The 25642-nt window shown below is 24.0% G+C and overlaps 5 protein-coding genes across 19 annotated transcripts; 3 read left to right on the forward strand and 2 right to left on the reverse strand.

Annotated features, from left to right (window-relative positions):
- Positions 1 to 31: 31 nt before the first annotated feature.
- On the reverse strand, positions 32 to 7550 carry Tsf3 (Transferrin 3). Of its 12 annotated transcripts, XM_003695775.4 has the most exons (17): positions 7499 to 7550; positions 7160 to 7420; positions 6335 to 6466; positions 5796 to 5904; positions 5528 to 5661; positions 5292 to 5419; positions 4448 to 4592; positions 4212 to 4369; positions 3882 to 4003; positions 3663 to 3808; positions 3324 to 3570; positions 3069 to 3217; positions 2758 to 2916; positions 2577 to 2675; positions 2328 to 2443; positions 2110 to 2265; positions 32 to 310 (listed from the first exon to the last, which is right to left on the reverse strand). In XM_003695775.4, the coding sequence occupies exons 3-17, from the start codon at positions 6402 to 6404 to the stop codon at positions 143 to 145; spliced, it is 2106 nt and encodes a 701-aa protein (XP_003695823.2). In that variant the 5' UTR covers positions 6405 to 6466; positions 7160 to 7420; positions 7499 to 7550; the 3' UTR covers positions 32 to 142. The 12 variants fall into 12 exon arrangements, 9 of the variants coding, with proteins under 9 accessions (XP_003695823.2, XP_086758886.1, XP_086758885.1 ...); XR_015290620.1 differs by lacking the exon at positions 7499 to 7550 and having other exon boundaries at positions 2423 to 2443; positions 7160 to 7381; XR_015290618.1 differs by lacking the exon at positions 7499 to 7550 and having other exon boundaries at positions 2110 to 2240; positions 7160 to 7381.
- Positions 145 to 2053, forward strand: LOC105736153 (isoaspartyl peptidase/L-asparaginase). Its single transcript, XM_031917872.2, has 4 exons — positions 145 to 583; positions 660 to 888; positions 993 to 1303; positions 1455 to 2053. The coding sequence occupies exons 1-4, from the start codon at positions 422 to 424 to the stop codon at positions 1935 to 1937; spliced, it is 1185 nt and encodes a 394-aa protein (XP_031773732.2). The 5' UTR covers positions 145 to 421; the 3' UTR covers positions 1938 to 2053.
- On the forward strand, positions 4529 to 13174 carry LOC100866506 (major facilitator superfamily domain-containing protein 6). Of its 3 annotated transcripts, none has more exons than XM_003695744.4 (10): positions 4529 to 4609; positions 10597 to 10767; positions 10838 to 11136; positions 11222 to 11552; positions 11642 to 11832; positions 11900 to 12036; positions 12150 to 12265; positions 12338 to 12583; positions 12719 to 12865; positions 12956 to 13174. In XM_003695744.4, exons 2-10 carry the CDS (start codon positions 10710 to 10712, stop codon positions 13024 to 13026), a joined length of 1596 nt encoding a protein of 531 aa, XP_003695792.2. In that variant the 5' UTR covers positions 4529 to 4609; positions 10597 to 10709; the 3' UTR covers positions 13027 to 13174. The 3 variants fall into 3 exon arrangements, with proteins under 3 accessions (XP_003695792.2, XP_031773729.2, XP_086758893.1); XM_031917869.2 differs by lacking the exon at positions 4529 to 4609 and adding an exon at positions 7368 to 7551; XM_086902767.1 differs by lacking the exon at positions 4529 to 4609 and adding an exon at positions 9889 to 10244.
- On the forward strand, positions 13174 to 15907 carry LOC100868057 (F-box/WD repeat-containing protein 4). Of its 2 annotated transcripts, none has more exons than XM_003695756.4 (7): positions 13174 to 13507; positions 13912 to 14190; positions 14284 to 14434; positions 14537 to 14700; positions 14790 to 14918; positions 15125 to 15272; positions 15348 to 15907. In XM_003695756.4, exons 1-7 carry the CDS (start codon positions 13308 to 13310, stop codon positions 15546 to 15548), a joined length of 1272 nt encoding a protein of 423 aa, XP_003695804.1. In that variant the 5' UTR covers positions 13174 to 13307; the 3' UTR covers positions 15549 to 15907. The 2 variants fall into 2 exon arrangements, with proteins under 2 accessions (XP_003695804.1, XP_086758894.1); XM_086902768.1 differs by having other exon boundaries at positions 13185 to 13507; positions 15329 to 15907.
- LOC100866393 (cytoplasmic aconitate hydratase) lies at positions 15656 to 25638 on the reverse strand. Its single transcript, XM_003695743.4, has 15 exons — positions 25583 to 25638; positions 24602 to 24691; positions 24360 to 24526; positions 24121 to 24266; positions 23471 to 23864; positions 23210 to 23381; positions 22910 to 23127; positions 18160 to 18319; positions 17839 to 18059; positions 17579 to 17735; positions 17277 to 17512; positions 16974 to 17110; positions 16755 to 16902; positions 16534 to 16700; positions 15656 to 16374 (listed from the first exon to the last, which is right to left on the reverse strand). Exons 1-15 carry the CDS (start codon positions 25587 to 25589, stop codon positions 16122 to 16124), a joined length of 2673 nt encoding a protein of 890 aa, XP_003695791.2. The 5' UTR covers positions 25590 to 25638; the 3' UTR covers positions 15656 to 16121.
- Between the last annotated feature and the right edge of the window lie 4 nt (positions 25639 to 25642).

Raw genomic sequence — 25642 nt, forward strand, 5'->3', positions numbered from 1 at the left:
GAAGAATAATGTAGTTTATAATTAACAATAGTTAATAATAATAATTTTTATTATTTATTATTTTTTTTTATTATAATAAAATTTTATCAAAATATGAATATATACACAATAACAGTAGATATGATATTTATGCTTAAGCAATTTATAACAACAGAACAAAAAATATATATATAAAGATCATGTTATAAAGAGAATTCAAACTTTTTACACCATTACAATAAACTTGTTTAACGACATCGTTAATAATATCAGAATAACTCATTGCTCGTTGAATTTGATGAACTTCTAACTGTAGATGTTGTGTTCCTTCCTATAAAGAAAGCATTTGCATTTGTTTTAATTACTTTTTTATCTAAATCAAATAATCATTGATCTACATAAATTTATTCTTTCTCATAAAATTTTACGTTATATATTCATAATGTGTGATTATTGTTCGTGGATCGATCAAATTTTAACAAGAATTAGAAAAGAAACAAAACCAGAGAAAAAGAAACGTCGTGTCTATGTAGATCCTGTTATAATAGTCCATGGAGGTGCAGGAAAAATTCCTCGTAACAAACGTAAACGTATACTTGTTGAGGTTTGAAAAGCATTACATTCAAATCAATATTCAAATTGTTGTTAATTATGAAAATAAAAATTTTTAATTCAAATAGGTTAAAAATGCAGCAATTGAAGCATATAGCGATCTTATCAACGGTCGATCAGCAGTGGATGCGGTAGAAAAAGCAATTTCTTATATGGAAAATAAATCATTATTTAATTGTGGAAAAGGAGGTTCTTTAGACCTTAATAATGAAGTTGTCATGGATGCTGCTATAATGACAACAAAAGATGCTGGATGCGTAGGTGCTGTTCGTGATATAGAACATCCGATTTCTTTAGGTTTGTGTTTAGTGACAAAATAATAATTTTAAAAAATTTTTAATTGCAATATAATATTATAATGCACGAAAAATATATTTTCAATTGTAATATAATATATGCAGCACGAAAAGTGTTAGAAAATACGGAACACATCTTAATTGTTGAAAAAGGAGCTCAAAAATTTGCATTAGATCACGGAATTCCAATTTTACCGCCAAGTAGTTTACGTGAAATCTCTTCATTAAGTTCACTCAAATCCATATCATTTGAATCATTTAAAAATGAAGAAGAATGTGAAACATACAAATTAAAAAATGAAAAAAAAAAATGTGATTCAAATTGCGTTATAAATCGATATGAAGAAGATGAAGTATATCAATTATTTGATGATGATATAGATATAGATGATATAGATGAATCAATAATTTTACAAGTATGTTTTTCATACTATTATTTTTCATAAAAAATCATATTTATCGAATTGTACTTATAGAATATTAAAAAATAATATCTATAGTTTCATTAATTATATATTCTCACTATATTATATTTTATAAAATATAATTGAAAAATCTTAATATCAGATTGGTGCAGTTGGGGTAGTTGCATACGATCGTAAAAAACGACTTGCAAGTGGAACATCAACAGCAGGGGAATCTGGAAAACCAGTTGGTTCTGTAAGTCCAATCGGTACGGTAATTGGTTGTGGCATTTATACAAACGAACTTGGTTGTACTTCTGTTTCTGGTAATAATTCTAGTATCTATTGCTATGCGCCAGCACGTAAAATAATTAGAAAGTTATCTGAAGATATATGTATAACTACTGCAGTAAACACTGTACTGCAGGACTTCGAAATAGAAACTGGAGATTCTCATATAGGTGCTATTGCATTAGACGCAAAAGGAGAACCTTGTATTTCTTTCAAATGTATGCATTTCCCATGGGCTTTTTGTGAAAAAGGTTATGTTTATTATGGAATGATGAAAAATGAAAAATATGGAGAAAAAATAGCTATACTTGAACGACCTTTGGACTGTATGTGCTTAAGTTCTGATGAAGAATAAAAAAAATGTTTGATTTTATATTACATAATCGACACATGTTATGTTATATGTTATATTATATATAATCGAATTTATTTGTATAAAGATCTATTTTTAATAATATTAATTTTATTTAATTTGGATTATTTTATGTTAGTATTTTATTATTTTAAAACTAATATTATATTCTTACCGGAAATATAATACTTTGATTTGAATCATATATCCCATACATAGAAAACGCGGGCGTACGGCCCTTGAAACTACTTCCGAAAAGTTTATCCATTTCTAATAGCATGGAATAAATCTCCTCTCGTCTCAAATCTGTCATATTTTCATTCGTTATCACCTACAAATAATCCAATATCTATATTTTTAATACTATAAAATTATTTTTAATATAAAATATACCATGCCCAATGGTGCCCATGTAAGTAAACATACTTCATCCGAATCTACTTCATTAAAACATAAAGTTCGATATTTATTATTTCGCATTTGATTACCATGTTTTTTTATTAAAGTACCTAAAATAATAAAAATATCATAATTGAAATATAAAATACAAAAAAAAGTTGGTTTAAAATTTATTAACAATTTTTTCGTATAAATTAAATTAATAAATTAAATTTTTTTTATTTACTTATCCAATATATTTACCACTCTTTTCATCAATCTTCTTTAAATCAACAAAAGCTACGTCACCAATATTAGACATCATACAATCAAAGGCGCTCAAGTCTTTTCCAACTCCGTTTGCTACAAATTTTGTTGGTTTTCTTGTTTCATTGATATTAGAATCGCGTCGTTTCATTGTTATCATCGTGCAATGTGTACGCACCTTGTTTAGTTAAGGAATGTAAATTATATGGCATTTGCCCATCATTATCACTCAGACCAACAATAGAACTCTCTGTAAAAAAATTAGCAACTGCTTCCGTATCGCAATAAGACTTTGAATTCGAGATAATTTTCAATACAGCCACAAAAGCATTCCATCCTACAAAAAATATGTTTTACTTATTAACAACAGCAAGTTATCTTTCTTATTGTTTCTAACAAATTATTTAATTTATAAATAAAATATATATTATATATAAATTATAAATCACTATTTAAAAACATAAAAGAAAAATAAAAAATTATATTTACCGATATCTCGGTATCCCGTAAAACACGCCTTGGCTCCTTTCAAATCTTTTAAACTTTTGAACCGCGAATCTTGTTTCACAACTGCTGCAATTCTAATGAATTCATTGTTCCTCTTGGGTACTATTTGTGCCATTGTTTTTAAGCCAATTCTATTTTAAATATTATCAACATAGCCAACATTATTTTAAACATGGTTATAGTTTTTTTCCACAAAATATTATTTTTTCCATGAATACAATTTTCATTTTTACTCACTTTTTGGCTTGGAACAATTCTTCTGGTTTTGCAATAAATATATCTGCACGTTCGGTCTTAAGAGCTTTTAAACAGTCTACTCTTGTTAATTCTTGAATACAGGAAATCGCTGGTTCCACACCATACACAATCGAAGCTTCTCTAAGCCATCGACATTTATTCTCTTCTAAATTCGAAACAACACACCATTTTACTCTTCTCGATGGACGACATGGTACGCGATTGTTAGCGCCCATAAAGCGAGGAACTACGATTAAATATTACATTTTAAATAAAATCCTAAACTATTTTTTTTTAAATTGTAAATTATTCGTATTGTAATTAATCATTGCTAATTACATCTTACTAGAAAGTCTTCCGGCGTTTCCAAAGTATTTGTGCTCACCGGTGTTGGATGATAATTTTCCAACAATTGACGCAGCTTCCAACCGAACTTGTCTGTCTTCAAAGAAATCATTATCTTTTCCACCTTTTTTGCTACTTCTCTGGTAAAATGCAAATATCACTTAAAATATACATTGTTTAATCAAATCCTTCTAGTTAACATTTTCTACTAACGATCTGGCGATAATCACTGGCCATGGTTTTGTGATCCATACACATGGTTTATCGAGTTTCACAGGTCTCGTTGTACCATCCGGACAAAGATATTTGTAATCTTCCTTGTTGATTCGTTCATCCTGATTTCATAATTCATTAACAAATTATTGAAAATTCTTATATTATAGTGTTCAAAATAATTAATATATTTTATTGCATACGAAAATGAATTATTTCTTGCTTTATCAAAAAATAGAAAAAATAATATTTTTAAATTTTTTAATTTTTATCACTTTTTCGTATTATCTCAAATGAATTAATCTCTCATTTATAGATTAATTCTTTTACCTTAAAATGTTCCAGAGTATCATTTAATCTAACCCAGGCAACGTCACCTGCGTTATCAGTAAGGCACAATAAAGCACCTTCGCGACCGTGATACGTATCACTTGAATAACAGCCCATTGGATTGTCGCATGCGGCGCAAAGATTTCTATATTTCGATTCTACAAGGAAAAAAATTGTTATAGAGTGATTAACATTGTATATTATTTTCTATTTATTCAAACTGTTTAAATACTTACTTAATTTACTATCATATATGGTATCTGCGGTCCAAGGTCCAGCTATACAAGCTGCCTCAAAGAAATTTGACAAACCATTCATTCGATCTTCTAATAACGTCTTATCTGGATCGCAATTTCTCGGTATTATCCATTCTTCAAAATACTACAATTGTAATAAAGGTATGTTAATTCTATCATTTTTTTTTTATCTTTTTCACTTTGTTACTATTATGATACTATTATATTTTATGTCTAATGTTATGTTTAAAATATATATTATATTAAATATATATTTAAGATAGAATTATATTGTTCAACAAAAAAATTGCCTTAAGTAGATTTTGAAAATATTGTTTGTAGAAAAAATTAAATAATTATTATATTTTATATGAATATTAATATATTTTTTAAATTTATCTAATATTTAAAAATTTAATATTATAATAATAAATTTCTTCTTATTTTTATATAATGTAGTTTATACATTATATGCAATAATTTAATATCGAGTTATAATAGTTTTATAATAGTTTTCAAAAATAAAAATAAAATATCTATCATCTATAAGCAATTTTCTTCTTTTTTCTTGTATATATATATATATAGTAATATAATTGTTTTTTAAATTATTAAAAAAGAAATTCGAATCATTTTAAATTACTAAAGTTAATATATGTATATGTATAATGTAAATTAATTAAAATTTTTTTAATTTCCTTGATATTTTAATAAGTTATTTAATCAATTTTGTTATTAGGAATATAACTCGTTAATTACTTCAATTACCAAAAATTAATTTATAAAAAATATATGATAAATAAAAAAAAAGTAAAAAGTAAAAAATAATTATAAAATAATTAACCGTTGAAAAAGAATTGGTCCAATCATCGGTAGTATCTAGTCCAGGATGACAAAATCTTTTACCCTTAACGTCCCATATATTTCTCACGTTTTTAGAGACTATAACTATCATCTCATAACGTTGTTTCTCTAATAAAAAATAAAATAATAATAATAAAACATAAATTTTAATTCCTTAAATATTAATAATATTAATAATATAAGTTTAAATTATTATTTGATTTACTTTGTTATTACCGTCTGAAAATAATCTTAATTCGTTTGTGACTAGAATGTTGTATTCGTTATACGCGGACGCTGCAACCAGATCTTCCGGTTCCAATACAGTAAAATCGGCTTTACCCATAGACAAATGTCGCAAGCAATTGAATCTGTATAACATTGTTTAATATCGTTAAAAAAAGAAAAAAAAGTTAAGATATTAAACAGAAAAAAAACAAAATTAATCAATACTCTTCAAAAAGCATAAAACTTATCGTTTTTCCTATTAATTTGTTATACTCGCCTATCATTTCCTATAACACACTCTACCTGACTCCCTGAGATTGCCAATTGTGGGCAAAGTCCGCGAATTCCTTTTATTGTGTGAATACTCTCGACTACGCATAGTTTTACTGAAATGACGATATTTTTTTTTTTTATTTTGTGATTTTATCTTATTTTGATTACGCAAGAGGAAATTATGAATAATGTATTATCAATGATGAATAATTTGCTCAATGCTCGATTTAAATGAAAAATTGTATTAAAAAAATTTTTTACAGTATATTATAATATCATTCTACTCTTTTACGAAAATTATCAAAGTGTTATTTTATAATATTACTTAATGTTTTGCCAAAATCCTAGACTATGTTAATATCACGATATTACTATCAGCATTGTTATATTGTATAAGAATTTGTGGAAAAATTTGTTATTGTTCTTTTTTAATTTTTAATTATGATTTTATTGATTAATTTCTAATTATGATTATAATTTAATAAAATATTAATGACAAGAAATATTGTGAATATTATTAAAATATTATTAAAAATTACTTACAATTTTCAGCATTGATATTTTGATGAAAAAATGCGATGAAAAAGAATAAAACAAATAATAGAATATCCATCTTCGATGATCTTCCAACCGACACCTTCGTCAAAGATAACTCAAGTTTTCGGTCTTTCACTTCTTTAAAAAGAAGATTCTTTAAATCAATTATCAAAAACTATTATATGATATTTTTTCACACGTTTTATCACACATTATTATAATTGATAAACAATAAAATACAAATATTAATTTTTAATAAAAATACAAAACGTGTTTAGAGTCGATTTCAAATAAACTTTGTAAACTAATAAACTAATAAAGATTTTATTTATCATTTATCTATAAATATCTGATGACTTAAAACATATTTAATAATAAAAATCGTATTTCTCTTAATAATATAATTTCTTCATTATATTTCTTTTGTTATATTACTTATTTTTTCTCGTTTTTATATTGTTATTATTATCATTATTATATATTGAGAATTCAAATTTTATTTCATATTTCAACAACAATTCTATTTAAAATTTCGTTGAAATCGATTCTAACACTTCGCAATCATCGATTCTTCTGCTTATCACTAAAATCATCAATTAATACGATATTGAAACGAATCAATGATTTTTCAATGATTACAAAAATAATAATTGGATTGATAACGATTATTCATTTTTATTTACGATATAATTGAATGAACCAATGCAATATTTCTCTTATATCTTTTTTTTTGATGAATAACATGGTGACAAACATGTAGTGACATCACTTAGTTAAATCTTCAATGATTATAAAAACAATAATTATTTTATACTTTCTGACAACACGTACCTTCACTTTTCACAGAAAAAAACACTGAATTTTTTCTATATTATTTCTCTCATCAGAGAGCTAAATACAGATGTTAGACGGCTGAACTAGAAAACAGTAGCGGATAGACAATGCACGGTCGGTTTTAAAGGGATTGACTATGAATTACACAAAAAAAGTCAGCCGATTTAGCTACATGAAGTAAGAGCAACTCTCTGCAACTTTTCAGCAATTACTTTGGAGATGCCACAAACAACGATTGATGAATTTATCACATGGTGCCTGAAAAACGAAGAAAAAGATTTCTTTATGTTCGATGTCCATGCACTCTATATAGATTGGATTAAATCAAAACTCTACTGATATAATGATGTGACCAAAGCTCCACTAGGGAACTGGAATTATTGAGACTGGTGGGAGTTCATACATAATACACATATATATTATATACTTACGTGTTGGTATAGTAGATGACGTTAACATTTATTATCCGGAACGAATTTAACAAACATTTTACATAAAATAAATAAATATTATAATATTATTATAATATTTATAAAGATTTATTATTATATTTTGTGTATTCTTTGTAAAATAAAATTTAATTATTGTGGAAGGAGAGAAACAAGCAAATATTTTCGTATTTACTTATATTTCTTTTATGTATGTATATTTTCCACGTATTTTCTTAATAATTTTCTAATGTCCATAATATGGATACAAAAATTAAATTTGTTATAAAAATTTTAATTTTTTTATGATAAGTAAAGAAATTACATAAGATAATTTTTATTGTTTCTTTAATTTGTTTAATAATTGTATTTTTTTATTAAGAAGTTTCTATTAAGTATTTTAAACAAAATTAAAATTTTTTTTACATTTTCAGATATATATATATATATACACGTATTTTTTATTGTTGTAATCAAAATAAGTAATTATAATAATATAATATATAAGTAATAAGTAATTTAATTAATCATATAATATATTTAAGACTTATACGATTTATTAAGATTTTATATATTGTATATTCGACTTAGTTTATTTTATTTTAAATTTTAATAGAATTAATATTATTTTATTAAATAGTAATAAATAATGTTATTTTAAGAAAAATATATTACAAACAATATATATATATATATATGGAGTATATAAATTATATTTCTATTTAATCGAATTATATCTATTTTTTGCAATATTTTATGTATTATATATTATTTGTTACATATTTTTAATTAAATTTATTATTAATCAATTCATTTTAATTCAACTGTTATTAACAATATATCCAAACTATAATTTAAAATTTTCTATCAAATACATAATTCGCAAAGAATAATTCATTTCGATAATTTAAATGCATTTCTCTTCGAAAAGAAAAATCATATTAAAAGTATCAGAAACAATTGCAAGCAAATTATTATCATCGATATGTAACATCTTTTTTCTTAAAGCAAATATATGTTTATTCTATGAATTTTTTATGAATATTATTATATGAATTTTTATAGAAATTATTCAAAGTTTGCAAAAATATAAAATATTTTATATTTTTTTTAAAAATATTAAAAAATTTAATTTGAACTATTTATATATACTGAACTATTTAAATAGGTGAAAAAAATTGTAAAGTAATTCAAATAATCAATTATTCGATTTAAAAAAAAAATTATATTTTATTTAAAATTATAATATATTTCTCTTAAAAATATAAATTTAGAAATGTTTACATTTTTGATAAAATGAATTCTATTCGAGTAAGATAACTAATCGGTATTGATAGAGGCGTATAATATGTATAATTATCTAATAATGTGCAAGTAAGATAATTAAAACTTTAAGCATTATTTATTTACGACGTAGTATTTTTATTCTTTCTAAAAAAACTTTCAAAATTTAATCAATTCATAAAAAAATGAAACAGTTTCATTTTAAGTCTTAAATTATCTTTTATTGAATTTGTATTGATTATATAGATTGAAATGTATCGATATAATACTGAATATACTGAAGTTACCGTAATTACCTATTTTTAAAATAAAAAATTAATCGTTTAACTAAAGATTGAAAATCTCATTTTTTATTTATAGTTTATATAAATAATAATCGCATAAATATTATAGATAAAATTTAATGATATATGAAAAGTTTTTTGCAAATAATTCGAAAACTAAAATCGATCATCATTAAAAAAAAAAGTTGTTCAAAATGATGATAAATGATATCTTTACGATATATTTTAAAATCATTAAAATCTATACACATATTAACATATTAAACAATTTTAACAAATTTACTGTTTATGAATTTATTGTTTATAAATATTATAAACTATAACTTAATATTTGGCAAATATATGGCAAATACATTGAGATATATATAGCAATTTATATAAAATATTTATAGTATTTGATAAATTATATAGAATATAGAATATAAAATAATTTTCTCAAAGTAATTTTATTAATTCAAATGTAGTATTGTTAATTACTCGATAATGATAAAATCATGTTAAAACAAAATATATATTTATAATTTGTTATCAATCGCTTAAAGACAACATACATCTGTATCGATGAAATAAAAAAGGACAATTCTTTTCTTATTCTCATTTTTTATTTCATAGAATTATATATATCTATATCTATTAATATTATTAATTGTTAGTGTCATAAAGGCAACGTCGACTTCTAATAATAGATATTAAGTACATCAAATAGCAAGCAAGCAATATATATGTATACATATTATGATTGGTGATACTTCGAAGTAGCAAAAAGATTATCCTGTATCTCGAGATATTACCACTATATAATAGTAGCGCTAGTATAGTATGTGCATGCGAAATATCAAACATTTGTGATTTTCAAAATATTAGTATGATCTTCGAATAATTGACAGTTCATTTTATTTCTACAATATGAACAATATGAAAATCATGAAACATGAACAAATATTGTTGCTAAATTTATACATCGCATTAATTTTATATTATAATACTTTTATTTGTAAATAATAATCTTTTTTATTATAGAAAAACAACTTACGTTAATTTCAAAATGGATATAAACTATATAAATAGAATCTGATAATAAAAACGGTATTTATTATGTCGTTATTTATTTAAAATAAAAAAACAAAAAATCAGTTAAAAACGAATTTATAAAATAGAATTATTTTGTTACATTGAAATTTTATTTATTTAAAATTTCAAAATTTGAACAATTTTAGAAATATATATATTATAAAATATAATATTATATATTTTTTATAATATTATATATTTTTCAAATTTAATAATATATTTACCGTATCTACGTATGATAACATATCTGTTTTCTTTCTCTATGTCATATTATCTTAAATTTATAATATATGTTTTATTAATACACTTATTATTTTCAGATAATAGATTGTTTTTAATTAATTATATTAATATATTTTAATTACAGGAAACAGTGTTGAATTTAAGTACATTGTTTTGTCTAAATTTAAATATTTAAAAAAATATTTTTCTTATTATTTATTTATTACTATTAAAATTATAAAGATAAAATTATAAAGAATGAAGTTAAATTATATGCAATTGCCTATTAAGGCACATTACTTCTTTTTTATGGCTGGTAAGTATTAATAATTAGATTTAAACATATATTTTTTATTATATTATTCTCATATTATGTTTAATTATAGCAATGGGTCCAATTCTTCCATTTTTACCAGTATATGGCAAACAACTTGGTATTTCTGCATTAATTATGGGCAGCATTACAGCTATTTTACCAATTTTATTTTTAATTGCTAAACCAACTTTTGGCTTTCTTGTGGATTATTTTTATTCTTGGAGAAAAACAATTTTTATTATATTATTAACAGCAACAAGTAGTTGTTATATTTGTATGTACTTTTTATCAGTGCTTCCAGGTCCAATTTTTCCAGATCATAGTATTAATAATGTATCCTGTGATTTATTACCATATTGTACATCACAAGTAATTTTTTATTTTAATTACAAAAAGTTATATAACTAGATTATTATACAAATTAAAAATTAATTTTTTAACTTTTTTACTTCAGGATATTTCCAAACCATATTTATGTATGGGAGTAAAGAATGCTATATGCCATTGGACTTGTAAAAATAAAAATTTCTCTCTATCAATACAATTTCAAGCAATTAATGAGGAAATAAATTTTGCCTCAAATTCCACATGCTTAATTGATAAAAATAGTACCTCATATTGTTCTGAAAATAATAATTGCAATGTTATCTGTGATAAATTTGAAGATAGTTATTGTCTATATACATCTGTAACTTTTTGGAGTTTTGTTTTATTAATGTCTCTTGGTAATATTGGTTTTAATGTAAGCAATTGTATGAGTGATGCAATTTGTTTTGATATATTAGGTATTATATAATTTCATCTCTTTTTATTTAAAATTATTAATAATAAATATAAGTAATTTAATCTTAGTTTATCATTATTCATTTTCCAGGTGAAAATGGTCAAATGGGATATGGTAGACAGCGTGTTTGGGGAACTATAGGTTTTGGAATTTCAGCTTTTTTAGCTGGTTATGCAGTAGATTATTGGTCTAAAGGAGAAATTATTAAAACATATACACCTGCGTTTTTACTTATTCTTATATTTACAGTCATTGATTTATTTTGTTGTAAAAAATTGGATGTAAGTATTATAATATTTAAAATAATATTCTTAGTTATAAACAATTTATTAAAAATAATTTTTACAGCTACCATTAATGACAGCGTCCACAAATATATTGAAAGATGTTATAAAACTTTTAAAATTGAAATCTATAATTATATTTCTCTGTTTCACAACAATTGCTGGCATTCTTGATAGCTTTATAATTTATTTCTTATTTTGGTAAATTTTTATTTCAATAAAATAACTTTTGTTCAGATAATTAAAATTTTTCGAAATATATGATAAATAAAAAAGCATGAAAAAATCGTACGAAAATAATATGTTTCAAATAGGTATTTGGAAGATCTTGCTATGACAACCAATTACATGAGTAAAATTAAATTAATAGAAGGTTTAATTGTGGCCGCAGAAACTCTAGGTGGTGAAGTAATATTTTTTTCTTTCTCTGGTAAGTTATTTATTTATATAATTAAATTTTATATTTTACATAACTTCTGTATTTATTCAAATTTTTTTATAGGCAAAATCCTAAAGAAATTAGGATTTGGATATACTTTTACATTCTGTTTTATATGTTATGCCTTACGACTTGGATTAATTTCATTAGCATCAAATCCATGGTGGGTAATACCAATAGAGTTATTTATGCAAGGACCTACTTATGCACTTTGTTATACAACAATAGTTGCCTATGCAAGCAAAATTGCTCCACCTGGTACATCAGCTACGATTCAAGGAATCGTAGCTGGTATGGATGATGGTTTTGGTAACTAAAGTTTATAATTAATTGGTTTTTAAGCAAATACTTTAGATATTATAGTTTTTTAAATATTATACTTTTTTAAATATTATAAATATTTAATATATTTATATATTAGATATCACAAAAATATTATTTTAGGTTTTGCAATCGGAAGTCTAATAGGTGGAATATTGTACAAGTTATTTGGAGGAGTAATAACATTACGAATATTTTCATCGATTGCTGCTATAACAGCATTCATATACCTTATTTTGTATCTAAAATATTTAAAAGATATGATACCAGGTAATAAATTTATTAATTTACATTATATTAAACTGTCTAAAATTCTTTTTATATTTTATATTATTATTATTAAAAAAATATCATTTATAGATACAAAGAATAATATAGAATGGAAAACACCTGAAGAAGCAGGAAAAAAATGTACAATTGCAGAGAACTAATTTTATAAATATAAATTAGATATATTTTTAATGCAAATGAATATTGTTGTTAATAATTATTATTTTATCAATAAATATTTTTATCAATTTTAAAGATATTATAAATATATAAATAATATAATTAAATAAAAATATAAATAAAATTTTATATATTCTTGGTTTAATTCTTATTATATTATATCTTTGTTAAGAAAAGAAAATTTTTTACATATGACAATTTACGTAATACTAAAGTTGAACAGCTGTTGTATCTTCGGTCGCCACGTGATTGGCTTGACAAAATGACAGGTGTGTGGCGTTTGGACACTTTGCCATCTGATGTTTTGATTTTAATTTTCGATTATTGCCATGCGTTTGATTTGGTGCGACTTAGTGAAGTATGTACACGTTTCTACGATATTATACGGGAAGAAACACTTTGGATTAAGAAGAGTAAACAACCGATTGTGACAAATCAAACTTCGAGACAATTTCGCGAAAGGTACGTTAGGTTATGTTTAAGAATTTTTTCGGTATATAATATATTATTTTTGACACAGTTTTTAGTTGTCATCGATGACGTGATTTTGTTCGCACAGTTCTATGTGTTACAAAGTTCATAATATACATTGATTCAAGAAACAAGAAGCTTTTATCTTAATATATATACAAAATTTAGAAAGCTCCAGATGGTTCTCAGTTATTCCATAATATTATCCATAATATATTGATAATTAATATAAAAGATAAGATAAAATGAAGGATCAGTTCGAAAATTCTTTCGAAATAAAAATTAATATACAAATTCTATTTTTAAATTAAAATATCAATTAAAGACTCTACATAATAAGATGTATTGAAGTTATATTAAAATTTTATTAAGGTTTGAATATTTAAATTTAATAGATGCAATTCATTACTATGTTTGCGTACAAAGTGGCATGTTTCAAACAATTGGCAATATGGTAAATATGAGAAGAAAATTCTCTTCTCTCAAAACAGAAAACTTATACCAAGGATTCAATTAACCAAAGATATTTTATGGTGGAGTGGTGGAAATCAATTGTATGGTTTTAGACGTATAGAACCATTTCAAGAAAATAATCGCATATTTATTAGTGATAATGTTAGAAGTGATATATGCAAATTTATTGTCAAAAATGAATATATTATTACAGGTCACAGGTATTTAATTTATTACTAAATTATTAATAAAAAAAAATAATTAAGCTAATATTTTATACATTGTTATTTCATTCATATATAAATTTTTTTCAGAGATGGAAGTATACAATTTTGGACAAAATCACAATGTGATCAAAATATAGGTTTTTACTTTAGTATAGATAGAGCACATACTAGAAATGTAAATGCATTAGATGAAACTTTTAGTGCAATTATATCAGGTTCTAGTGATGGAACTGTGAAGGTAATATTTTAAATTTTAAATATTACTTTACATAATAAACAATTTTTATATTATTAGTAATTGGAATTATTCTTTATAAAATAATATTATAATAATATTTAGATTTGGGGTCCTGTTGGACAAAAGATTTTAAATGTACCTCTGGCAACAATAAACATTGAGGAGTGGGTATGTTCTCTTTCAGCAGATCCAACAAATAAAAAAATTGCTGTAGGTTCTGCTGGTGATAGTGATAGACCCTATCTTCATATATTTGATCTTGAATAGTAAGTTATTATTTAAATTATACAACAAATTATAAATTGTTGGAGATATTCTATTATTTTATAAAATTTATACTTTATAATAATTCTAGTTATACTGAATCTGATATATTAAAGCCAGATAAAAGAAGATGTGCAGGAACATTAGATATGGTTTGGGATAGTCCTCAAATTCTACTTACCTGTGGATATGATACTTATGTCCGAAAATGGGATTTAAGGTAAATAATATTTATTAAATATTTCATATGTATTTATATATTAGAATATATAAGATTAAAAATCTTTCATAGTTTTAATAATTATTAATTATTAATTTAATAATTTTTTATATTTAATAATTAATAATTAATAATTATTTTAAATTTATTAATGTCATTGTAACATTCTTATTTTTAAATTTAACATTATTAAATAATTATTCTAGAACGGGAACATGTGTGTATTCATGGCCAGATCCAACAGATGCAACTTTATATTGTATATCATCAGATTATCAGTATACTATGATCACTGGAACTAAATTTAATTGCAAAGCTGTTCTCTGGGATCAAAGACAGAAAAATTATGTACAAGTCAGTATCTATAATGTATTGTAAACATACAATTCAGTTATATAACACACTCATAGTGTGTTTTTCTTTTTATAGTTCTATTTCATGAATCTTCGTAGAATGTCCAGTCCCGTTTATTCTCTAAGTTTTGATAATACATATTTATATGGAGCAACAGATCAACATTTAGTTGAATTAAAATTCTCAGGATATGCTTACAAAGAATCTAACTATAAAGAAATTCTTAAATATGGACAATTAGGAACAAATAGAACTGGTTCAAACTGGATTGTATAAATAAATGCATAATATTGAATACAAAATAAGAAATATTGACTGATATAGATTAAAATATTTTACTTTTTTCAATGTTGGAAAATTAATTGTAGATTAAAAAGTCACAATTGCAATAATTATTAACACTTTATTATGTTAACAAGTATTAATTTTTATAAGATTCTTTTTTTAAAAACAATCATTATAAAATGTAAGAAATTTGATTTACTATATGAATATTGCACGATCATTCATAAATTGTAATTAATATATCACTCAAATAGCTTTCAATATCTATTATATAAGAAACTTCGTAATTTCACAAAATTTAAAGGCAAAAGTTTGTAATACGCAAAAATAAATATATTTATCCAAACAGATTTGATGTATTTAATGTATTTAATATATATATATATATTTTTTTTGGCTTTTTTATGTTTTATAGCAAAGAAGTAACATTCGTTATAATTAATTTTTTTTACTATAAATAAGGATATGGATATATTCAGACTGCTGCAAATCCAAACCCGAAATTAAGTATTATATTAAGTAACTTTTTATGATATTTATAACTTGATTGATTCAATAATACTATCAAAGCATTTGTCTAATCATGTAATTTAAAATACCACCATGTTTAAAATATGTTAAATCTACTTCAGTATCGAATCGTAAAATTACTTCAAATCTTTTACCATTATCCGTGCTAACAGTAATTTTTTGACCTGGTTGACAATTTTCGGAAATAGTTATATCATAAATTTCATAACCGGTCAATCCTAAAGATTCTGCATTTTGTCCAGGTAGATATTCTAGTGGAATAATACCCATACCTACCAAATTTGATCTAGTATATCATAAAAAAAAAAAAACTTGTTAAAATATTTATATTAAATATATAAAATATCTTTAAATATTTTAAATTTTTTATAATTCTATAATTTTTTTTGTTTATAAATGTAATATTTCCTTAAATATTTTCTCTTATTTGTTAAAAAAAATTTACCTATGTATTCTTTCATACGATTCAGCTATAACTGCCCGAATTCCAAGAAGATATGGTCCTTTTGCAGCCCAATCTCTTGATGATCCAGATCCATATTCTTTGCCAACAAGAATTATTAAAGGCGTTTGATCTTTTATATATAATTCAGCTGCATCGAAAACATCCATCTAAAAGCAAAAATATTATAAAATCTAATTCAATCAATTTCTATTTTTACAAACCTCTTCTTTAGTAGGAATGTAAATCGTACGTGGCCCAGCTTTTCCGATAAATTTGTTCATTAAACGAATATTAGCAAATGTGCCTCGTGCCATTACATCATCATTACCCCTACGCGCACCATAAGAATTGAATTCCTTTGGTGTTAATCTAAAAATAAAGAAAAATAAATCAAAAATAAAGTAAATATTTATAAACACTTAATTGTCTTTTGAACATACCCACGATTTGCAAGATATCGTGCTGCTGGAGAATTGCGTGCGATACTACCAGCCGGACTAATATGATCTGTCGTAACAGAATCCCCAAGATTTAAAAGAACACGTGCTTTGGTAATTGATTTTATTTCTGGTAATTCCTAATTATAATAGATATTATTAAATCATTATCAATATTAAATTATTTGTTAAACACATAAATAATTAATATAAATATTTAAAATATAAATACAAATAAATATTTATGAAAGAAAATAATCATTAAGTATAAAATAAAAATATATGAAAATATAATATATAACTTACCTTTTGTACATTATCAAAGTATGGTGGACGTTTTATATAGGTAGAAGATGAATCCCATGGATACAATTTACCATCAGGAGCTACCAAATTCGCCCAATTAGTACTCCCCTTTTCGATTTTGTTATAAACTTCTTTAAACATAGCCGGAATTACATATTTTTGTTCCACGACTTGAATTTCTGCTCTAGTAGGCCAAATATCTTGTAAAAACACCGGGGTGCCATCCATTCGATGTCCTGTATATTTTTAGCATTACGAAATTTTCGAAAAATCATAAAATAAAATTAATTTATATCACTTACCAAGGGGTTCTTTTTGAAAATCTATGTCTACCGTTCCAGCAATAGCATAAGCAATTACTAAAAGTGGTGATGCTAAATAATTTGCTCGTGTGTTTGGATGAATTCTACCTTCGAAATTTCGGTTACCGGACAATACACCACAACATATAAGTCCATTCTAATTATATAAAAAATAAATTAATGATTGAAATACAAATTAAAATTATATAATATAAAAAAATTAAATATTTAATGTTTTGTATAAAACATTGTTCCATTACCTTTTCAATGGTTTCAACTATAATATCAGGAAGAGGACCGCTGTTACCAATACAAGTCATACATCCGTAACCAACGACATCAAATCCTAATTTTGATAAATAAGGAATCACTCCACTTTCTTCTAAATAATAAGTAACGACTCCAGATCCTGGAGATAATGATGTTTTAATATAAGGATGAACATATAAACCAGCTTCTACAGCTTTTTTTGCAAGAAGACCTAAAATTAAAAGATACATATCGTTTCGAAATTATTTAATGTTTAAATAAAAATTTTTTATAAAAATATAATATGTAATAAATTTTACAAAACAAGTTACCTGCTCCAAGCATAACACTAGGATTGCTAGTATTAGTGCAGCTAGTAATTGCAGCAATAACTACTGAACCGTGCCTTAATTTATAATCCTTCCCTTCATATTCAAATAAACCTACAGTATCCACTTTTTCAGGACTTAAACCAAATCCTTTGAATCCTACCTAAAAAAAATTTTTCCATAATATTTCAAATTAAAAATTTTTATTAAAAATTAATTAATTAAAAATTTATATATATAAACAAATATATTTATTATATATAATTTATATATATATTTATTTATAATTATATGTATTTACATAATAATAATTTAATAATAAATATGTATATATATAAATATAAATATATTACAAAATTGTACATACAACATATAACATATCACTTAATATTATTTATTTATAATGACTATTAATTTTTTATTGTAAAAATATTTAGAAAAGTTTATAAAAAATAAATACTTTTTTAATATATTTGATAACAAATATTTTTATCAAATTGTAAATTAAATTATTTTATCAAATCTTGAAAGTTTGATGACCCATAATCTTGATTGCATTTAAACATGATTCATTATTCAAAAATTATTAATTTGCTGAAGAAGCATATATTGAAATAACAGTTTTATGTTAATTTCGAGATTTAATTTAAAGGATAACGTACCTATATTATTAATTTTATTAAAAATAAAAAACTTATTTAAAAAATTAAAAAATTAAATTTTTATTTGCTTTCAATTAAATTTTGTATATAAAATGTAATGAATTATATATGAAACAATTTTTTCAACAGAATATTAAAGAAGGGAAATTAACGTTTAAACTTTCGAAGCTTTTTTTAAAATATAATTCTATAATATAATGGTATGAAGTATGAGTATAATTTATAAATAAACAAAATTTTAAATTACAAAATAGTCAGAATTTAATATTTTATTTTCTAAAAAAAATTTCTAAGTAAAATTGTATCTGAAACAAAATGAAACTGAAAATACTTCGGAATTGATATCCAAAACTCTCTGTCAAAAAATTTTTTATCAATAAAAAAAATTGCTCCATTATGTTTTGCATAAATACAAATTTTCATTAAAATCTAAAAAAATTTTGGATTAGATAAATTTTCTTGCAAGATAATTTATATAAACATTTTTTTCCTTATTTTGAAATATATATGCTATTTATTATATATATATATATATGATATTTAAAATTTTTTCATAAATTTCTTAAAACACCCGGTATATTGCTAAAACAATATATCTACTCTTAATGCAATAAAATTCCATAAATTTATCAAACAATAAATAGGAACCAATATATCTTCTTTAGAAATATTACTATTCAAATAAAATTTCCCATTTCGTCTGAGGCTATTATGACCATGGCAATTAGTTTTCGGCAGGTATACGCATCGACAATTTAAATTTTCAAGAATCCCTCAGCTTAAGGCTATACAGGATACGCACTCTTGAACAATTGTATAGACATTTTGGACTTTTCCTTGCTTTTAAGGATTACTTTCACAAATTCTATCTTCTATTGACGAAACAGTTATTTTCTCTTCTTTTCTTATTTTGATTTTATAAAAAAAAAAAACAGAAAAAATTTAATGAATTTAATGAAATGAAGAACTCTCTATTGCAAATAAATATTTACTGTAATAATCATTATCATTCGCAAAAGATTCGCATAAAAAAAAGATCTTTCAGAAATAATATAAATAGATAATAAGACCAATCGTTTGCAATATAAGATACGGCGAATATCTGTATATAAGACGGTGGTATGCAACAAAATGCGTGAGCTTTGCAAAATGAATGGATGTTGTATCAGCAATTTCAGTAAGGTTGCACGTCGTTCGTAGCCTCATCGAAGACAGTCGTTCGTGTTCTTAACGAAATTTAAGATCGATCGATCATTGGTACGTATAACATATTTTTTTTATTGAAAAATTGATTGCAATTGCAATTGTTATAATGTTATCATCTTTATCAATTTATGAAATATCTTTATATCTTTTTCATTATGAATATAAATATTCATTATTTAATATTCCATTTTTTCTTAAATTATATAATTTTTTTAAAAACTTCCTATTAAAAACATCCTATAAGATTAGATTCATAAAATTATGTTTTTATATTATTTCATTGAGATTATAATAATAAATGGTAATAAATTTTATTGTTTTTTAAGCAATAATATTTAAAATCTTTTTTGATCAAGACTTAAAATCATTAGACATGAATTTCATTTTACAACATTTAATTTATCTAATTTTTTTGCATGTTTATTTATTTTATTATATAGAGAATTATTTAAAAAACATATAATATTGATATATTCGTAAAACAAATTATTTCTTAGACTTTTATACAAAAAAAAAAAAATAGAGTAATTCTTGCATGGTGCATCCATTATGGTAAAGTCAAAAAGCCGATGACAAAAGGGCGTTGAATTTCATGTCATGGAGGAACAGTCAGCTCTCTATGATTCACGTGGATGAGTTTTCAGCAAAAACCTTACTGTGATAGCATAGTAATGCGATTCCAATGTTGAACATCTTTCAATAGAAATCGATCGGTACCTTGTTTTTAAAATCATGCGCGCCCGTTGTTGCTCCATCACGTTCGCATAATTATCGTTACCGCTTTTAACCAATATTTATAACTTGACTGTCGCTTCACTATTAAAATCTAGTAATCTAAAGCATACAATATGTCTGGTTCATATATATACATGACTCATTTTTGAACTCCGAAAAATATGAGAAAATTATTCGTCTAAACATTACTCGATTTGAATATAGTAATACAAAATTATCTTAATATTTTGTTCATAAAATCATTTATTGAGAGGATTTGTTAACAATTGATTAAATGATTTATTTGTTGCATTAAAAATTTACTAAATATTTTTCGATTCATTGTATAATAATTAAATTAATCAATAAAGTTATATTTATATTTATAATCAATAATAATCATGAAATTACATACGAGCAATTAAGTAATAATTATTAAATAAGTTCAATACGTTTCTGAATATGATATATATAATTAAAATTACCATTAAAAATTAAAATTTATTTGATCTTTATTAATTAACGTTTATTTGTTTTTAACAATTTCTTTTTATTTTATGTTTTCAAAGTGAAACTTATATAAGGATATATCTTTATCTATTGTTTTCTATAAAATAAAAATATATTTTTATCTAATTATTTTCTGTATATTCGAATTTTCTTAAGAAAATCAAAATAATTTCGTTAAATTCTACAAAATAATCAGTAAATAAAATGTTTCAGTGACCCTTGCTGAAAGACAGATTTGTCATAGATTTGTTTTGGCTGATGTTCCTGATATTATCCTGTAAACAATACGTGATTTCATAACGACTGTTTACAGGACAACAATCAGATTGTATGTATACAGTAAGGTAATAAAAAAAAAGCGTCTACCTGACATGTCAAGGAAAATATAGGAAATTCATGGAATGTTCACTGAGTTGATGCGGATGGTCGGTATTGCTTGAGAAAGTGGGGAGGGAGACACCTCCAAAGCATATATAAGCATGGTTCAACAAGAGTGGAAGGTCATCTGTGTGCTATCAACTAGTGCGGATGGTCAATCGTCGTGATCAAAGTTAGTCAGTGTTTTCGACATTCTATCTTAATATTATTGAATTTTTGCTTTAACATATTAAAAAATCAATCTTTATAAATTATGATTGTGATAGTTTAATTACTCTTTTTTGATTGTGGTAATTTATTTTTGAATTATTAGTGTGATTTGTTAATAATTTTAAAGTTCATCAATGATTGATATAGGTATCTTGATCTTGTTCAATCAAAGGAATTTAATCAAAGAAATATATTTTAATATATAATATTGTACAATATAGAGGCTGCTGTCGGATGAAATCTCGTCCGGTGTGGTTGGAAAGAAAACCTCACCGGGTAGGATTCATCCAATGTCCGCCTCTGTTCTTCTATGCATATCAAAAATGTTTGTGAAATTTTATACTCTTGTTATTAGGGACGAAGTATTCATCTAGTGCAACGTTGTAAAGAAATCGTGACTAGATCGAAATACTCGTCCCCAATAGAGAGAATCAATAATCATCAACAAATACTTAATGAACATTATTTTTAACATATATTGTTCAGTTATTCAACATTTCTACTAAATCGTCCCGTTTATTTTTCTTTGGTGAGCTAACTGTATGGTAAATTGAAAGGCCATAAAGCTAGTTCAGCAAGGCAAGATATTCGAGACATAGCTTCATGAAATGTGACTGAATATTGTAAATTTTTTATCAAGATGCAAGGTAATCGAATTTTCAAATATTTATGGTGCTTCACACATATATATGCACTCCAGAAAATTTAGATGAAAGAATTCGGAGGAACTCTTGCTGTGATATGTTGCAATAAAAGATTCATATCACAGCAGTAGTTACCTGGTATTCTTTTGCCTTTCTTCACCTTTACCAAGGAGCTTTAACAAGTATATATCACGCTTCAAAAGCACATGAAACGACGCACTGAATACTACTGAGTACATCATGGGATGAACGTGATCCTGTTTGACGGTAATAATTGATCGTCACTGGGTTATGTTTGTCCCATACGAGTACTGACTAATCATCGCTATTGCATGTTATTGCACAATCACACTTTTCACATGACAGATATTAATAAATTGAATAATATTCTATATTATAAGTGTTATGATAATTTGAAAAAATTCCTACCTTATTAGTAAGACAATTCTTGAAATCTGTCTTCATATCTACGACGGATACACGATCGTGAGGTCTTTTAGGACCACTCACGCTAGATACTACAGTTCCTAAATCCAAAGTGACTACTTCTGAGAAGTTTGGATTTTGATTTTCATCATCATAGTTCCTTAACATATGTACAGCGGTGAGATATTTTTCTATTTTATTAATATGTTCTTCAGATCGTCCTGTAAAAATATTTCATAAATTAAATCTAAATTTAAATATGTTATTGTTATGATTATTTTTTTTTTTTTGCAGTTTATATACCTGTCTGTCTTAAATATGTTAAACTCTGTTGATCAATAGGAAAAAAACCAACTGTAGCACCATATTCTGGACACATATTCGAAATCGTTGCGCGATCTGCAATACTGAGTTGAGAAACTCCTGGACCAAAGAATTCTACAAATTTTCCAACAACTCCAATTTGACGAAGATTCTGCAAGTACATGATAATAATCAATAATAATTATTTTTTGTAATTAAATTTACAAATATTCTTTTAAAATTTTAGAAAAATTACTCTACCTTTGTGATTGTAAGAACAAGATCTGTCGAAGTTGCATATTGACTTAGTGTTCCTTCTAATTTATATCCCACTACTTTTGGTAATAACATTGATATTGCCTGACCTAACATTACTGCTTCTGCTTCAATTCCACCAACACCCCAACCAATTACACCAAGACCATTGATCATTGTTGTATGAGAATCTGTCCCAACTACACTATCAGGATACAATATGCCATTTGTCTCAAATACAACTCTGGCTAGATATTCTAAATTTACTTGATGTATTATTCCACTTCCAGGAGGTACAATTAACATATTTTGAAATGCTTTAGTACCCCATTTTAGGAACATAAATCGTTCTTTATTTCTTTCAAATTCTATTTCCTCATTTTTTTTGAAAGCATCTTTACTGAAAAAAATTATATTTTATTAAAACTAAATTATTTTTATTGCTTAACAAATTACTATTATTATCTTTATCTTAAATATTATATCTTAAATATTATCATTTATTTTTAATGCAAAGAAAACAATAAATTTAAATTGATTCTTATTAATCATATTATAATAGTTTTATATAATGATAATTTTTTGATTTGACTTCAATAAGTATTCTATTATTTAATTTTTTGATCAAATAAGATGTAAGAAAAATAATTATTTACGTTCTAAAAAAATCAACTTGTATTGAATGATCAATAACAAGATCTGATGGACAGATAGGATTTATCTTATCTGGATCTGCTCCTAATCTTTTGACAGCATCTCTCATAGTTGCAAAATCAACAACTGCTGGAACTCCAGTGAAGTCCTATTTATAAAATAAATCTTAAATTAAAATTCAATTTATAGAATTTTACTTCATTTTTATTCACAAGAATTTATACTTCTTAAAAATATTTACCTGTAATATTACTCTAGCTGGTTTAAAAGCTACTTCTATTCCTCCTTCAAGAGTCTGATTATATTCCCAATTCAAAAGCCTGTCAACATCAGATTTCTTCACTTGAAAATTATCACAATTTCTAACTGCACTTTCCAAAAGCACTCTGATTGAATATGGTAATCTATCTACAAATAATATATAATTCAAAAATATTTTTTTTTATTGAATATTAATATATTTAATAATTTATTGATACATACCATATTTTTTCCCAAAATTGGTAATATCAAAATATTTATATTCTTTAAGTCCAATTTTAATAGACTTCATTAAATGGTTATATGGATTTTCTAAATGAAAATAATTTTTTATGTTAGAATTGTATTAAACAAAAAATATTATTTATTTATTATATTTTTTTATTATAATATACTTTATTTTATATAATATTATAAAATAATATTATAAATACATAATAATATAATATTATATAAATATTATATGTAAAATTATAGTTATAAGTTGTAATAATATAAGTATTTAATTTATACACACACACACACACACACACACACACACACACACACACACACACACACACACACACACGCACACACGCACGCACACGCATATACACACATACATACATAAGTTTATCAAAGTTTCTCAAATATTTAATTTTCAATTAAAACTTAATGATATTTTCATTAATTATTATTAATTATTATATATTTATTCTTTTATTATTGGTTATTTATTAAAACATTAACATAAAAGATTATTTTTTAAATTGCCTTTTAAATTTTCTTACTTCAATTGTTGCAAGATTAAAAGAATTCATTAAAAATATAAACTATGTAGTATTAATACTAGTAGATTGTCAAATGTAACAGGTGTCATAATCTTGTATCATGATAGTATCATATTATGTTTCTAATTTAAAAGAAATTTCTTAATTTATATGTTAAAATTAGTAATTTAAAATAGATATATATCATCAAACAATAAAATAAAAAAATACAATTCAAATCACTTTCTTTTGTAGTGATTTCTTAAATTAGGACAGTAAATGCATAATATTATGCAAATTTAATACTGTAATGAATTGAATAATATTTTGTTTTAATAAAAAAAAATAAAATAAAAAAATATGTTAACATAGAAGTTTTGCATTTTTCCTATTTATTACAATACTGTCGTAAAAATAATTGAAAGAAAACAGAGCAGATCTTCACACTTACCAGCCATGATTGTCACTGTGCTAGTCACGTCGTCCAAATCACTTACGACGTGATATTATT

Source organism: Apis florea, unplaced genomic scaffold (genome assembly GCF_048593485.1).
Source record: "Apis florea isolate Af1SG1 unplaced genomic scaffold, ASM4859348v1 contig_2272_pilon, whole genome shotgun sequence".
Taxonomy (NCBI): domain Eukaryota; kingdom Metazoa; phylum Arthropoda; class Insecta; order Hymenoptera; family Apidae; genus Apis; species Apis florea.